This window comes from Ptychodera flava, chromosome 10 (assembly GCF_041260155.1).
Source record: "Ptychodera flava strain L36383 chromosome 10, AS_Pfla_20210202, whole genome shotgun sequence".
In the NCBI taxonomy this organism is placed as follows: Eukaryota; Metazoa; Hemichordata; class Enteropneusta; family Ptychoderidae; genus Ptychodera; species Ptychodera flava.
This window is the reverse complement of record NC_091937.1, coordinates 42,182,567-42,199,256: the sequence shown is the minus strand read 5'-3', so window position 1 is coordinate 42,199,256 and position 16,690 is coordinate 42,182,567. Positions and strand designations below refer to the sequence as shown.

Here is a 16,690-nt window from a genome sequence, read left to right as displayed (position 1 = left end):
ATCCAATGATTGTCTGATCTGTTGAATAATTTCCTTCTTGAGAAGATAGTTAAAAGACAAACAATAATTAATGATAGAAATGCAGGCATGAATTACCATATCATTCATATAGTTCAACTGTCACGTCAGTTTCAGCTTCCTCACATGACGCCATACATCAGATTTTGCAGTTGTCAACTCAGAGCTTCTACTCTTATACAGAGGAAAACTGACAACGACAGTGAGTTTAAAAACTTCATGAAGGTAAGAAATATCCCAATACAAGAACTTGATTGTGACCACTGCAGGTACATGTAGAGTACAGCCAGGGAGAAAGTTACGTTTTCTCGTAATTTTGTTTCAGTGTCAAAGGTCTGTCTTTGACTCTGAAATTATGTGAAGATATTGCATACATAATACAGGAACAAAGAATGGTTTCACAGCGCAGCGGGAACCTCAGAATCAAATATCTCTTGGCTGTTTCCATATTTGAACAAACATGCTCTGGAGATTTGGGCTGTTACTGTAATTCAAAGGAGTTCACAAGAAGCAGTTACGGTACATGCCACTATGCTGTGCTAAGCAGTATACTCACTAATTTTGGTTTATATCCATACGCATTTACTCGGATGCCAGTGGGGAAAGTTTAATCTTCAGAACATAAAATCTAGTGAGCCATCAAATGCAAACTTCACCGAAAAAGTCTGTTTTATCACGTTTGCAAGATCCACTCATAGATGCAAGGTCAAATATTGATAAACTCTGCAAGGAGCATTGTAACCCAATGTTCTATTGCTGAAATATGAAAGTCACCCTGGATTTTTTTATTTCTTGACAGAAATTGACTGCAGATTCAAGAACCAAAGGAATGCCTCTTAGTAGTTTTCTCATAAAACCAATGCAACGGATTACAAAGTACCCTTTACTTATCAGCAAGGTACGTCAGGACATCCATGGTAGATTTGTCAAGTTTACAATTTGTACACGGCACAATAAGTGTGAGTCAGGACATCTATTGCAGATTTGTCATTACAATTTGTACATGGTATAAAAAGTGTGAGTCAAGATATCTATTGCAGATTTGTCATTACAATTTGTACATGGTATAAAAAGTGTGAGTTAAGATATCTATTGCAGATTTGTCATTACAATTTGTACATGGTAAAAAAGTGTGAGTCAAGATATCTATTGCAGATTTGTCATTACAATTTGTACATGGTATAAAAAGTGTGAGTCAAGATATCTATTGCAGATTTGTCTTTACAATTTGTACACGGTACACAAAGTGTGAGTTAAGATATCTATTGTAAATTTGTCAAGTTTACAATTTGTACACGGCACAATAAGTGTGAGTTGGCCATGGAAAAAGAATGGTGACATTTTCAAGTGAAACTGAAGTAGGCAAAGAACAAATGTTATTAGATTTTTACTCCTTGAAGTAAAGGTGCCATTAACCCTTTTACCACAATGGTTTAGCCCAAATCCCTCGCAAGCAAATGTTGAGTGTGACATGCGTACAGGGCATTGGGGTAAACACGTCAAAAAGTTACCAGTTTGAAATGAAAGATTCACTTTTACAAGCCCAACTAAAGTCTTTCCAAAAGTGACATGTGAAATGCGTATTAGGTTCGGTAATTTGAAATAAACATTATTTATATCTGGAGATTTTCTTCTCCAAAATCATTTTGCTTTAATAATGCACTTGACAAGCCTTCCAGGAATCTATTTTACCATATCATAAGTCATGATCTCAAATAAACTTGGAGTACATATTGCATATAGTGTATATATCTTCAGTTTTGGTTTTCCTCAAAATTCAAAAACTTTCAAATCTAATAATAGATTTTACTTCAAAGATTTTAGAATACACAGCACTGTACCATGCTGACCATGACTTTCAAATCTAATGATAAATTTGACCTTGAAGATTTTTCCTACCATCCGGACCATGACTTTCAAATCTAATGATAAATTTGACCTTGAAGATTTTTTCTACCATCCTGACCATGATTTTCAAATCTAATGATAAATTTGACCTTGAAGATTTTTTCTACCATCCTGACCATGACTTTCAAATCTAATGATAAATTTGACCTTGAAGATTTTTTCTACCATCCTGACCATGACTTTCAAATCTAATGATAAATTTGACCTTGAAGATTTTTTCTACCATCCTGACCATGACTTTCAAATCTAATGATAAATTTGACCTTGAAGATTTTTTCTACCATCCTGACCATGACTTTCAAATCTAATTATAATTTGACTTTGAAGATTTTAGAATACACACCGGTGTACCACCTGACCATGACAATGTGAGCACTGCATTGGAAAAGGCAGAAGAATTGTGCAGTGAATTCAACGAAGGTGTTAGAGAAAAAGAGAATTCTGATCGATTGGAATGGTTACAGGCTCATGTACAATGTGATGGCTTGGCAGAGGTAAGGTTGTAATGAATTATATGACAACAGATAAAACCACCCAATGCTTTATATGGAATGCATGGCAGGGTTGACAAACACTTGGTTCAAATCAAGCCATATAGTAGCTAAAAGTGGTGCTAGTGAGTTGGTGAGATAGTTAGCTTTAGAGAGTTAGTTAGTTGTATGTTTATTGTTTATTCATTCATATATTTATTTATATATTTTTTTATTTATTTATACATTTATACATTTATTTATCATTGAAGGTGCCCTTTGGCAAGATGTTATTAACAAAGAAAGTATTACAGCCACTGTTCTTCAAAAAAATTGATGTCAAATCAAACTTTATGACTGGTTTTAGTGACACCTGTGAAAACAAACCTCTCAACTTTGTCACCAAGAAACTTGATAGAGCCTCTGTGTGAGGGCGCTAGTCGTGTGTCAAAATTTCTGTGATATTTTGCATTGCAGGTAACATGGGCCACAATACTATACACATAACCTTGTAGGGCATTTAAATTTTACAATCAAAGTGTCAGCACCTCAGAAGAAGTGTAAAAATTTGACATTGTCATGAAATTATGGTACTTGGAAATATAATGCCTAACATTATGTTTTCAAAAAAAGAGTGAATACAGTCTAGACATGACGAAGTAAAGAATTCATTACGTGATAAATTTCATTATTCGAATTTTGGAAAATGTCATGTTGACTATTTTCATAATCAACAATTATCACAACAACAATCAGATTACTCCATTGATAATTATCTGAATACAACCTAATTAGCATCATCCAGTTTTCCATCATGGAATATCATGAGTTCGTCAAAGTGAATACTCATAATTAGCCATTCATCAGGTCACGTGCACAGGGCTGTTAGATAGTGGTGTCAACGTGTATTTGAGTTTCTGAAATGTAGGTGGCTTTAACGGAGTAAGAATCTTCTGACAAGGAATCATAGGGATTTGGGGATAGAAGGGGGTTTGACACAATCTGTGGTTGACTATTTTACCCAATATGCAAGTTCATTTAGGAATATTGTCAGGTCATATATTTCATGATAATGGTTTATACACACAAAAACTACATAAAACATGAGTTAAAACGCAAAATTCAAATAGACCGTTGTACAAACAAATCCATGTGCTTAAACACACATAGAAATAATGTATTTTTGTTTGCATTCATTCACATGGGTTTGTATTTACCACTATCTTGTGATCTCTTTTGGGTATACTGAATCTGTTGAACGCTACGCCTCCTTTTTGTTCTGAAATAGAACCATTATGCTCTATGCTATTACGTAGTTGTTTCAGTGCTATCATACTCAACCAATTCAAGGTCTTTGTGTATGGGAAATCATCATCATAGATCTTGGACAACTCAGAAAATGAAAAACTTTGAAGAGGCAAAAGTTCTTTGAAAGAGTTAGTTTGTAGATCTCATTACAAAATATTCCATGAAACTTTTCATTGCAAGAAATTGAATGGACATGATATGTTCTGTTTCAGGAGTTGATATTCAATTCCAGGACAAACTGCCTTGGACAAAGAAAGTACCTCTACTCTGGAGCTCTTGTCAAGGTAAACCAACTCATGTCTTGTCATTGAAAACACGGTATAGTTGTTGTAGCATTTTGAAATGGTTGCTTAACACAAAATACAGAATATAGAGTGTACATACATCGTACTGTTTTTTTAGGATCATTTTGTGGTTGTGACTTCTGTACCTGTCAATCAACCCTTCAATTGCCTTCTGTGAATTCACCTTAGAGTATGCCTTCCAGGAATTCATCTTGAAGGGTCGGAAGCTGTAACTCTTGATGATTATTTTTATCATTATTTTTGCATTGTATATCAAGTTTATCAAGCAAGTTCTTGTTATACTCCTCAAAGTGTGTTGAAGCACTCACTATTTAGCTTGTCAACAACAACTCGTCAGTACGTTTTAACTGAACTGACTTTATTTTTCATTGAATTCAAGTCCAGACTAGCATTCACTTGTCAACAATAACATGTACAGGCTGAATTGACAAGCTGAATACTGTGTATCTCAACATGCTTTGGGGAGTTGAACAAGAAACTGTGGTTGCCAGTAAAAACAAAAATAGTGACATATTATCAAAAGTTTCAGCTACTGACCTTTTGAAACAACCACATACACGCACAGATACATGTGCAACTTATTTGAATAGTCTGAAATTGTGCTGACAATATCTTGAAATTATCACATGGTTTGATGCATTTCGTGAACAAAAGGTGTCATTAGCTCAGATTTCCACAGGTGACCCAGCCATATTTGTGTGTTTATTTTTAATTTTTTTCATATATTTTGAATCCCTGATAATTTACTGACATATTCTGTCAGACATGCTTAGTTTGATTCTTTCACAAGTAAGTATAGTTGTCAACAGTTTTTCAAGCTCTTATACTTTCTCATCTTTCAGAGAATAACAACAGCATTTACTGCACAGATTATCCCATTCAGGCAGTCTAATGCAGTCAGACCTAGCAATACGCGTGACTTTTACCATCATCAGTGTGAACTCTTTCACTACTACTGCCCTTTCGCTGAATGAATTGCACAACTCAAAATGTCCTGTCAATCATAATCGCCAGACTTGTTTTTCCTGCCAGGCAGCAAATATTTCAAAGATCTGTTCAACACTTTCACTCTGTGTCCTTCAAGAAGATCAAACTTTGCCAAGAAAAACTATTGGCTTACAATTAAATGTTGTAGTATATGGATGAAATGATGAATATTATGCCATCTTTTTTTATTTTTCTTACAATAAGGTTGTAATGCCTCTGGGTAAATGAATGTTACAAATTTCATTCAAACTTTGTTGATTGAGCATTCATATAACATAATTTCTTCTGTTTTCTATGACAGGCAAAAAGCAATAAAGAGTTGTTTGGGTTTTTATTCAACGATTTCTTGCTTCTGACCACTCCAACAAAACAAGGGATTTCACTCTTTGATATTGATGCCAAACCCGGCATCTTGTATAAGATGTACAGAAATGTAAGTATCATACATGTATTCTCTTCATTAATATTGATAATTTTCACAAGATCTTAGAATTTGTACATAAAAGCATAGTCATGCAAAACAGTAGGCAGTAAAGTTTATGTTTAATGAAATGTGTTTTCAAATAAAAAGATTAGATCATGTGCAATGTCAGGGTAAAGTTTCAAATGCCTTTTATATTTCTGTAGTCCACTTTTAGGATTTATGTAAATGAAGAAGAGATTTGCTTCAATGGGCCAGCAACTCTAAATTTTGATGATTTTTAGCTCACATTTGGTTATACCAATGTGAGTTTATCGTATAGGCTGAAGTCGATGGCATCTGTATGTATGTGTGTATGTATGTATGTACAGTATGTCCGTCAACATCAAAAACACGCAAACCGCTGCACGTTTCAGCTTGGTATTTGGTGTGTGGATGCATCCTGGGCTATAGATGGGATTTTGTTCAAATGAAGTCTGCATTGCCAAAATTATGCAAATGAGCTTACAAAATGTGAAAATGGTCAAGCATTAATAACTCAAGAACCGCTCTTTTGATTGCTTTGAAAATTTGTGTGCAAGTACCTTAGGTGAACCTTATACAGTTTTATAAATATTGTGATAATATCCTTAATTTTGTATTTTTGCTGAATTTTTTGGTGATTTTTCTCATTTTCAGTAAAAATTCTTCTTCTCTGAAACCGCCAGCCCAATCGCTCCCAAATTTTGGTTGTCTCTTTGCAAGGGTGTTACTCTTCTAATTTGTTGAAATTATGACAAAATTGGGAAAATTACTATTTTTAGCAATTTTGTCATTTTTGGTCAAAAAATCTTAAACAGTATTTCCTTTTTAAAACCCCTTGACAGACAGCTTTCATATTTGGTACACAGACGTACAGAGATGACAATAGTTAGATATGTTAAAATTGTCCTGAAATATACAAATTTGTATTTTAAGACTATATTGTCATTTTTGGTCAAGAAAACTTGTCTCAAAATTACTGTTTGATAGCTTTGTAACGTATAGAGTCCCTTGTTTGATAGCTTTGTAATTTGGTATAAAGTCCTGAAAGATGTTATTAGATAAATTTTCTGCTGAAAGTGTTGGGAAACCCCAAAATTTGTATATTTCAGGTAATTTTCTCAGTTTGTGACCTTAAATGACCTACACCAACCCAGGATATGTTGTGAGACAGTTTTGAAGGCTGTGAACATAATTTTGTCATATTTGGTATCAATTTGTAGAAAAATTTGATCCAGAAAACAAAGCTTAGGTGATTTTTACGCACATTTGGTATACCAATGTGAGGTTATCGTATAAGCTGAATTGATTTGCATGTCTGTATATTTGTGGGTATGTGCGGATGTATGTCCGTCACACACAAAGGCTCCCATACTGCCAAAGCTACCGTCTCAGTATTTGGTGTACAGGTAGATGTAGGGGTTGAGATGTGAATTTGTTCAAATGAACACATCAGTGTCAAAAATGTGCAAATGAGGTAAGAAAAAGGGAATTTCTGCATGTGTGCAGGAGTGACAGGCAAACTCCACTTATCTTGAGTCATTTCCTGTCATTGTTTATGAACTGTTACATATTAACAGAACTGCCCAAACCATAGACAGTAGAGGGGAGGAAGACCTTCAGTAGAGGGGAGTTGTTTATGAATTGTTACATATTAACAGAACTGCCCAAACCATAGACAGTAGAGGGGAGGAAGACCGTCAGTAGAGGGGAGTTGTTTATGAACTGTTACATATTAACAGAACTCTCCAAACCATAGACAGTAGAGGGGAGGAAGACCGTCAGTAGAGGGAGGAAGAGCGTCTATGGTCAAACTAAGAGGGGCTAGCTGCCTTTCAGCTATGCATGTGCTAAAGTTGACCTCCAAAACCTAAAATTTCGGACCTTAATTACTTTTGTCATTCTTGTTTTTCTGGTTTAAATATTTCTTGTTGTTTTTCTGGTTGTACTGTGCAGAAATCATTGTCATAACATCAACGTAGAATTTCCTGCGCTGAACAGATAGAAACAACATTTATTGTTGATCTTTGTTAACCCACACTGGTATGTACCAATTCTGATCAAATTTGAGCGACACCGTATAATTGCGGTATTTTTTTTCTGGTTGTACTGTGCAGAAATCATTGTCATAACATCGACGTAGAATTTTCCTGCACTGAACAGATAGAAACAACATTTATTGTTGATCTTTGGTACCCATACTGGTATATACCAATTTTGATCAAATGTGAGCGACACCGTATAATTGCGGTATTTTTTTTCATTTTGGACCAATTTTTGCAACTTTTCTATGTAAGACATACAAGAACTGATGAGAAATTTGGATCCAGGATAATTCCAGATGTTGTAATCACCGCCCACAGTGGAAGGCATTTCACTATCTGTTACTACCTTAAGTGCTGTTTACATGAGAATGATAACACTCATGGCATTAATTAAAAAATCTCCAAGGTTGTAAATGTACTTCCTGTCATTTGGTCTTATGTAATACCAAGGGGCGGAACATTTGATATTCAGGAGGGGGTAGGGTCTAGAAGATTGGTGATGTAGCATTACTTTTTTACCAGATCCCTTGTGCAATTTTTGCCCGCTCCCACCTTTTCTTTTTATCAAGCCTTCTCTGTTTTTTGTTGTTGACATTTGCTTATGTATTTAGGATCTGCTTCTCCCATTGCTATAGAAGTTGATGTGCATGTTCTAAAAATGACCTCAAGTACCTAAGTTGGAGACCTTATTTGCTTTTGTCATTCTTTTTTCCTGGTTTAAATTTTTCTCAAATGGACCAATTCAAACCGAATGTGAGCACATAGTGTCCTTGACGGTATTTTTAGTCCCCATGCACGGACACCGTCCGGGGGGACTTATAGGTTTGGTCATGTCCGTGCGTCCGTCCGTGTGTGCGTGCGTGCGTGCGTCCGTCCGTCCGTTCACCCAGATATCTCAGAGACGCCTGGAGCGATTTTTTTCAAACTTGGTTCAAGGATAGTACCCTACCTCATACAGATGCACTTCGATTTGTTTTACAATGCGATCAAATTTGGCCGTGTTAGAGAACTTTTTAGTTTTCACCTCCATAGACCCCCATGTATAAGGCAGTCCATAGACTCCCATGTATAAGCACAGGCAACCCATAAAGTATTACTGAGATTTTCACACTGGCACAGGCAACCATAAAGTATTACTGAGATTTTCACACTGTTTTCTCTATCATTTTTAGTCCCCACGGACACCGTCCGGGGGGACTTATAGGTTTGGTCATGTCCGTGCGTCCGTCCGTCCGTGCGTCCGTCCGTGCGTCCGTCCGTTCACGCAGATATCTCAGAGACGCCTGGAGCGATTTCGTTCAAACTTGGTACAAGGATAGTACCATACCTCATACAGATGCACGTCGATTTGTTTCACAATGCGATCAAATTTGGCCGTGGTAGAGGACTTTTTAGTTTTCACCTCCATAGACTCCCATGTATAAGGCAGACCATAGACTCCCATGTATAAGGCAGACCATAGACTCCCATGTATAAGGCAGACCATAGACTCCCATGTATAAGGCAGACCATAGACTCCCATGTATAAGGCAGACCATAGACTCCCATGTATAAGGCAGTCCATAGACTCCCATGTATAAGGCAGTCCATAGACTCCCATGTATAAGGAAGTCCATAGACTCCCATGTATAAGGCAGTCCATAGACTCCCATGTATAAGGCAGTACATAGGCTCCCAAGATAAATAAAAATTTAGTTTCTCATCGTATTCATATTGCAAAAAGGATGCAGTGACACAGTTTTAGTCCCCACAGATAAAGTCCAGGGGGCTCATAGATTGGGTCATGTCAGTCCGTGAGTCCATCCGTTCACGCAGATATCTCAGACACTTTGACAAAATGTCATGTGACCTTGGTGACCTTTGACCTCGAATATACATATTTGTCCATAACTCAGTAACCACAAGTGGTAAACCTTTCATATATGGTATGATGGGACACCCTATGACGCCACATATTGTACCTCATTAATTATGTGCATATCTAATTTTGAGCGAGCCAATAGAGCTAGAGGTCAGATTTTTGGTATATATGGATAACTTAGCAATACAATTTTTTTGACAAAATGTCACGTGACCTTGGTGACCTTTAACCTCAAATATACATATTTGTCCATAACTCAGTAATCACTAATGCTACACCCTTCATATTTGGTATGATGGGACACCTTATGACGCCACATATTGTACCTCATTAATTATGTGCATATCTAATTTTGAGCGAGCCAATAGAGCTAGAGGTCTGATTTTTGGTATATAGGGATAACTTAGCAATACAATTTTTTTGACAAAATGTCAAGTGATGTCAATGACCTTTGACCTCAAATATACATATTTGTGCATAACTCAGGAACCACAAGTGCTACACCCTTCATATTCGGTATGATGGGACACCTTATGACGCCACATATTGTACCTCATTAATTATGCACATATCTAATTTTGAGTGAGCGAATAGAGCTAGAGGTCTGATTTTTGGTATATAGGGATACCTTAGCAATACAATTTTTTTGACAAAATGTCACGTGACCTTGGCTCGTTAATTATGCCCATATATAATTGTGGGCAAGCCAATAGAGCTAGAGGTCTGAATTTTGGCATATATGGATTAATTAGCAATACAATGTTTTTTTTCAAAATGTCACGTGACCTTGATGACCTTTGACCTTGAATATGCATATATATGCATAACTCAGTAATCACAAGTTCTTTACGCTTCAATTTTGATAGGATAATAGACCTTAAGATGTCACATCTTGTACCTCATTTATTATGCACATATGTATTTCTTGGCTGGCCAATACAGCTAGAGGTTTGATCTTTTTTCCCGATTTAGAACCATAACTTAGACATGCCTCTTGTTTCAAATTGGGAACAATGACATAGACCTATGTGTCCATAGATCTGAACATATACACTTTAGTGATACTTTTTAATGACCTCATTTCCCTGCCCCCTCAAGACTAATACTCCTATTACAAGTGGGGACTATGTCATTGTCAATGACTTGTTATTTCACTATTTCTGATAGCAGCTATAATTTCTTGTTCTACTCCCCGAAGTATGTTGATATACACAGTATTCAGCTTGTCAACCAAGCCTGTACATGTACAAACTGCATTGTTATTGTTGAAAGTGAAATCTGGTCCAGACTAGAATTCAATGTAAACAATATTAGTGCATTTTACACAAGTGCTTTGTTGACAAGCTAAATAGTTAGTGTTTAAGTATACTTCAAGGAGGTGGACAAGAACTCGCAATTGACATATAAAATAATAAAATAATGAAAATATCAAAAGTTTTAAAAGGGGAACTTAGCAAAAGAAGCCATCTGATATTGTTGCATAGCGAAAAGAATCAGGAAACTAGAGAATCTTATGCCATACTTTCAATTGCTGAATTTGGAATTGCATCACGATAGTAATTTTTGTTTCAATTTTCTATCTCTTGCAGCCACTGTTTTTAAATGAAATCACTGTGAAATTAAGCAATGACAAAAATGAAGACATTGCATTCAACCTATCACATATCGATAAAGTCTATACTTTCAAGACAGAGTCTGTCGGTGAAAGGTGAGTACCAGACATTAATACAAACTAAATAGATGATCCCCAAGACTGTTACATTGACTGTGTAAGATTTGATATATACAGTATGCATGACTGTAGCTAAGACCAAGTATACTCCACATCCCCCATGAGAGACTGGAAATATACACGAACTATGAAAGTATGACCAATTACAGTAACGGTGAAGTATTTATAATACAGTATTGCTGTTAGTTAGAATCACTACTTGTACGAATTCTGAATTTCTTTGCAAGCATCAGAAATCAAAAACCTTGACAAGATGAACTTGAAATAACTAACTCTGAAAACTGTGTGACGTCACAATTCATCTTACCTATTTAACAATTTCTGCTAACACCAATGTCACAATACAGGACAAAATGGCTGAATAAAATTGAAGCAGCGAGAGAAGAATTTATAGAGACAGAGAAGAGGAAACGAGAAAAAGCACATCAAGGTATGCTATAACTATTTATTTATTTTATTTATTTATTTATCATTCATATACAGGCCGATATTTCAGTGTCCAACACTGTTCTTCCAATATCTCCTGTCATGCAAGATGTACAAATCAAAAACCACAACAATTAAGAGAAAATTTACACCAACAGATAAAAATGAAAAGACAACACAATAAAACAAGAACAAATAACTTACATAAAAGCACCAAAACACAAACACACACACAAAATCACTCACTCAAACACTCACTCACTCACTCACTCACACTCACACAAAGTTAAAAGTGTACAACCTTAAGCTTATATTTAAAGGTCGCCAAACTAGGAGCCGATCTAACTTGAGTTGATCTAACTATTCACCCCTGATTTCCTGTAAACAGTTCTACAATCACCTTTAGTAACAATGGGTTTGGGCCAAACCATTGTTGTGAAAGGGTTGAAGGCTTTCCACATGTTTATCATGCTTTTACTAAATTCAGTGCCTTTAAGAAAATGTTTTGTTTGTTGCCATGGGGCTGGGTAAGATTTCACACAAAATGATGAAAAACATAGACAGTGTTTAAGCTGTTATCTATCAAAAATAGATGGTTTTTTTACCCCACTCAAGAAATACATTTGAAAATTAGTGATTGTTTTTACATTGAGTTTAATTTCTGTGTTTTTAACCTGGTGGGAAAGTAGGTTTGTGACAAATTTATGGACCACAGATAGAAGGAACCTTATAGGAACTGAGAAGATTGTTTGTCCCAACACACTTATCACCATCAGTGGTTGTCCATTGAATTCTGTATTTGACACCTTTCATAGTGATTATTATTTCAAATTTTGTAACCCTAGTCAAAATATTGTTACAGCATATCTTAATTATACATGTATCATTACAATTTTGTTAAGTGCAATTTTTATTTTTGAATTTTACAAGAATGTCCACAATATTTTGAGCAACGTAATTTGTTATTCATGTAGTTTTTATCTGGCTGTATTTGATTCTACAGCTCGAGCACAGAGAAGTCAGGGTGTCGGCAGATTGTTTGTGGTTATATTAGAAGGTGCAGACCTCAAACCTGTCGATAAAAATGGTAAGATTCAAGAAAAACACTCAATTCTTTGTGCAGCAAAAACATACATCCATGTACCCCATGTCTCAGTGTACAGGTCCAATACTGCCATAGATAGGTTAAGGTGGTACATGTTTCAAAATTGAAAGACTAAAACTTTGCTCAAAATTTCGTTAGGAAACCCTAAACCATTCTCTGTTGAAATCAAAAATAAAAATCAGGGGTCACTGTGCAAAATTTTGGTACTAGAGAAACAAATTACCGGTACCCAATATTTACCGACACTTGAAATTCAAAATGGCCGCCGTTCCTGTGTTCACTCTATGGGGAAATGTAACTTTTCAATTTTCACAAAAATATGCCAGTGAAAGCTTTACTTATATCCATCAACTTCAAAACGAGCCCCCACAAGTGGTAGACCAAAAACTATTGTAAAACTTTGAGAGTTAATATCTCTCCCTGCTACCTTCATCCCTGTATGTAAAAATTCATTTTCTCAAAATGACCTTGGTAACCATTTTCATCTGGCCCTGGACTGTGTATAGCAAGTGGGCCTGATAATATCAATGTTTCTATGCATGTAGGTAACCACAGCAACAGCATTCTGGTAACCAGACAACAATCGTGTAAATTACCCCGATTAGACTATATAGATGTTAATGATGATGTTTTTCCCAAGGAAAACTCAGATGGGAGTTTGTCTTTTTCTTAAACATGACATCCATTTCCCCATATGGATATGGTGACTGCTAATTTTGTAACAAGTTTTGCAATGAGATAGTTATATAAATGCCTTACCTAAGTTTTGTGCAATTTTTGCCTTACTTCACTTGCTGAGTGTGCTGATGAGCACTATAGTGATTGATCGATTTGATTGATTATCTTCATTATATATTGTGTTTCAACACGTAGAAAGATGGCTGGCCATTGTTTGATAATATAATGCTTTAGGATGTTACATTGTATAGCTCTGACAAACCTGTAAACACGTAACAAGTCTGTCTGGTTTTCACATACAATTTGTGATATTTATAATTGCATGTATTCTGATAACAATTCTCACCTGTTGTTTGCCAATACAAACAGCCAGACAGGTCTTCAAAACAGCTTTTAAAAAGCTGATGTAGAATTCAAGCTGAAATATAGTCAACTGAAAAATGTTTTCAAATCAAAAAGGGACTGAAGATTGCCAGTTGTGAAACAATTCTCTGATATCATGGCTTGCATTGAAGCTTTTCTAAGCAGAGAAAGTCGTTTTTTGTCTTCCGTTAGATTTTTGTCTGAGATCACATTTTTACTAATGCAAGGATGGTTTTAGAATGTTGAGTTTGAACAAAGTTTTTAACATCAACATTTACTTTTCATAGAAAGTGAAAATTTTTGTTCCCAATCACTTAGTAATACACATAGAAGTGTAAAATAGGCAATATTGGATTCTGAAATGCTGTTGTTTCATTCTTTGTTTGATGTCATTTTCTTTGAGCACTGAATCATGTTAACTACACATTTCTTCCAACGAAGGTCTTGCTGATCCATACTGTGAAGTCAGCATGGGTGTTCAGGAACACAAGACCAAGATTATTCAGAATTCACTGAATCCCAAGTGGAATTCATCTATGCAATTTACAGTACGAGACGTTGACCAAGATGTCCTTTGTGTTACAGTCTTTGACAGAGATCTCTTCTCACCAAATGGTAAGAATTTCAAGACGTGTTGTCATCTGACCCATTTCACAAAACAATCATCGTAGATTTCAAAGAGCAATCATAAAGATGTAAAAATGCTTTTATTTCATATTTATCTGCAGTGGAAAATTTTCATATCACATTCCATTTTCAATATTACAAAAAAGACAGCAATAGCTGGGCATTTCTCCCCAGGGATACATAATATCCCATCTTTCTGAAAACATTAAGAATTTATTCCAATAATTAAAAGAGAAAATAGAAGTATTGTGACTGTACAAGAAAATGATGCATGGAATCTTTTCTTGGACAGTGTTCAGAATCACTACATTGCTAGATATGTTTTACCCTTCAGTGTCTCAGTGAATGATAAAATACAATAACCAATTAGTTTGCTCAGGTGACGTGATGTCCATTGTGATGCAAATGAGGTATTGATATCCCCTTGGAATTTTGTCATGCACCATGCAACGTGAGAGCTATGTAAAGATAGTAGATAAAATCATTTTGAACAGAATCGTCGAGGTTGTGGTATTTTTGTGTTTATTTATTTACATGTATTTATTTGCATGTTTATATATTATTTACGTATTTATTTATTTACTCATCAACAATGCTATGCGGCAGCCACTTACCTAAGATAAATAGAAAATAAAAGAAAAAGATGATAAATCACTAGTTTTAAAATTGAACTAAAAAAAAGACATAAAAAGACAAAGTGATTGAGAGTAAACATTGACATAAACAAAACGGCATGTCTTTTAAAAGTTGGACATGGGTCTTTCAAAACATCCGTAGTCATAAAATTAATCATTAAAATGATGAAGAAGTCTTGATGTCAGTATGCCAAATCTGGTCATTGTCAGTTACACAACATGGAAAAGAACTGTATTTGACGGAGTACCAGTTTAGAGATAAACTTAGACTGGTGTACAGATAATAGAACATAAAAAGAATATAAAAAAGAGTGTATAAAGAAAGTCCCGGTTATTAAATTAATAGTCAAATCATCAAAGGGCCAGTTGCTATAACTTTTTCACTATTTTTATTCTGCATGTCAATCACTAGTTCTTGTTCTACTCATCAAAGCATATTTAAACATCTACTATTTAGCTTTTCACACAGCATCTTTATGTGAAAAAGTGTGCTGTTTTTATTAGCTACTATAGACTATAGTCTGTAGAAGCTATTGGGATGGGTATCCGTCCGGCGTCCGTCGTCAGTCTGTATGTATGTATGTATGTATGTATGTATGTATGTATGTATGTCCGTTTGTGAGGCGTCCGTCCACTCAAATATCTTGAGAACCGCAGTACTTACTCATTTGATATTTGTTGTGTAGATGAAAAATATGATTTTGAGAAACTATTTTTTTTAATTTTTTGATATTGTTGAAAATAGGCAAATTAATGCCAAAAAAGGTGTTTTTGGTAAAAAATCTTCTTCTTCATAACTGCTGGTCAGACAGCTTTGTTATTTGGTATACAGGTCCCTAGGATAACCCAACTTAGATTTGTTCAAATTGTGATGAAATATGCAAATGTGTATTTTTAAGGAATTTTTTTGTCATTTTTGGTCAAAGTTTGACTTACATTGTATGTAATTCTTGTACTGTATAAACCTTATCAATTCACCCAGAAAAAATAATTAATATGATTTTAATAATTGAATTAATTAGGAAATCATCAAAGCCAAAATAATTTTAGTGTGGAATTATCAGAAAGTTCAACTTTTTTTGACAGTTCATAGTGAATTTAGGATTAAAACATGTAACGGCAACTTTCCTGAATCCCAACTTTGATATATTCTGAACCACCATTTATGTTATCTAAAAGAAATTGCTCATAATAGTTTGTCATGATAGGGTGGTCAAATAAATAGTGTTACGTGCAGAGGATACGAACAAAAAGGGTGAACTCAGCAGTTTACGTTTAAACAAAATTTATTACGAAAATAAAACTGATTGCTAAGTCAGGGATAGAGTACAAGCTTTAAAAGTGTACAGACTACTTATCTCAGCTGGGACGGCAAAGCTCCAGTCTCAGAGTTGTAACAGTCAGTCGGATGAATGAACAGTCCTTTGGCTTGCAGGCTTGAAGTTGCACAAAGTCCACAGTATAAATCCAGCGTTGACAGTGAAGGTCTTGAAAAGTCTTGAGAATGACTACTGCTGGAGTTTAGTAACACACAAGAGACACGATCCCAAAAGTCTGACTGGAAGCTGTGCACGTCCCTTTTATAAAGGCATATAAGAACAATCTAGAACTTTTATTGACATGCTAATTACTGTTCTAAAATTATCTCTCTTACACAACTAATCAACTTTCCAGAACATTCCAAACATGACTAATTGAATTCAAGGTTGTGAGGTCATCAAGGGCAGTGACCTTGAGAATGTTCTAGACTAATTGAACTCAGGTCATGATGAGTGTGGGG

At 35.3% G+C, this 16,690-nt stretch overlaps 1 protein-coding gene across 1 annotated transcript in view; it reads left to right on the top strand.

Moving 5' to 3' along the window:
* LOC139142840 (intersectin-1-like) overlaps positions 1-16,690 on the top strand; it is a 76,916-nt gene that overhangs the window by 50,328 nt on the left and 9,898 nt on the right. Inside the window, 10 exon segments of the mRNA XM_070713006.1 lie at positions 130-243; positions 818-916; positions 2,254-2,278; positions 2,281-2,420; positions 3,917-3,988; positions 5,298-5,429; positions 10,934-11,052; positions 11,424-11,506; positions 12,506-12,589; positions 14,090-14,263. Coding sequence (XP_070569107.1) covers positions 130-243; positions 818-916; positions 2,254-2,278; positions 2,281-2,420; positions 3,917-3,988; positions 5,298-5,429; positions 10,934-11,052; positions 11,424-11,506; positions 12,506-12,589; positions 14,090-14,263 — 1,042 coding nt within the window.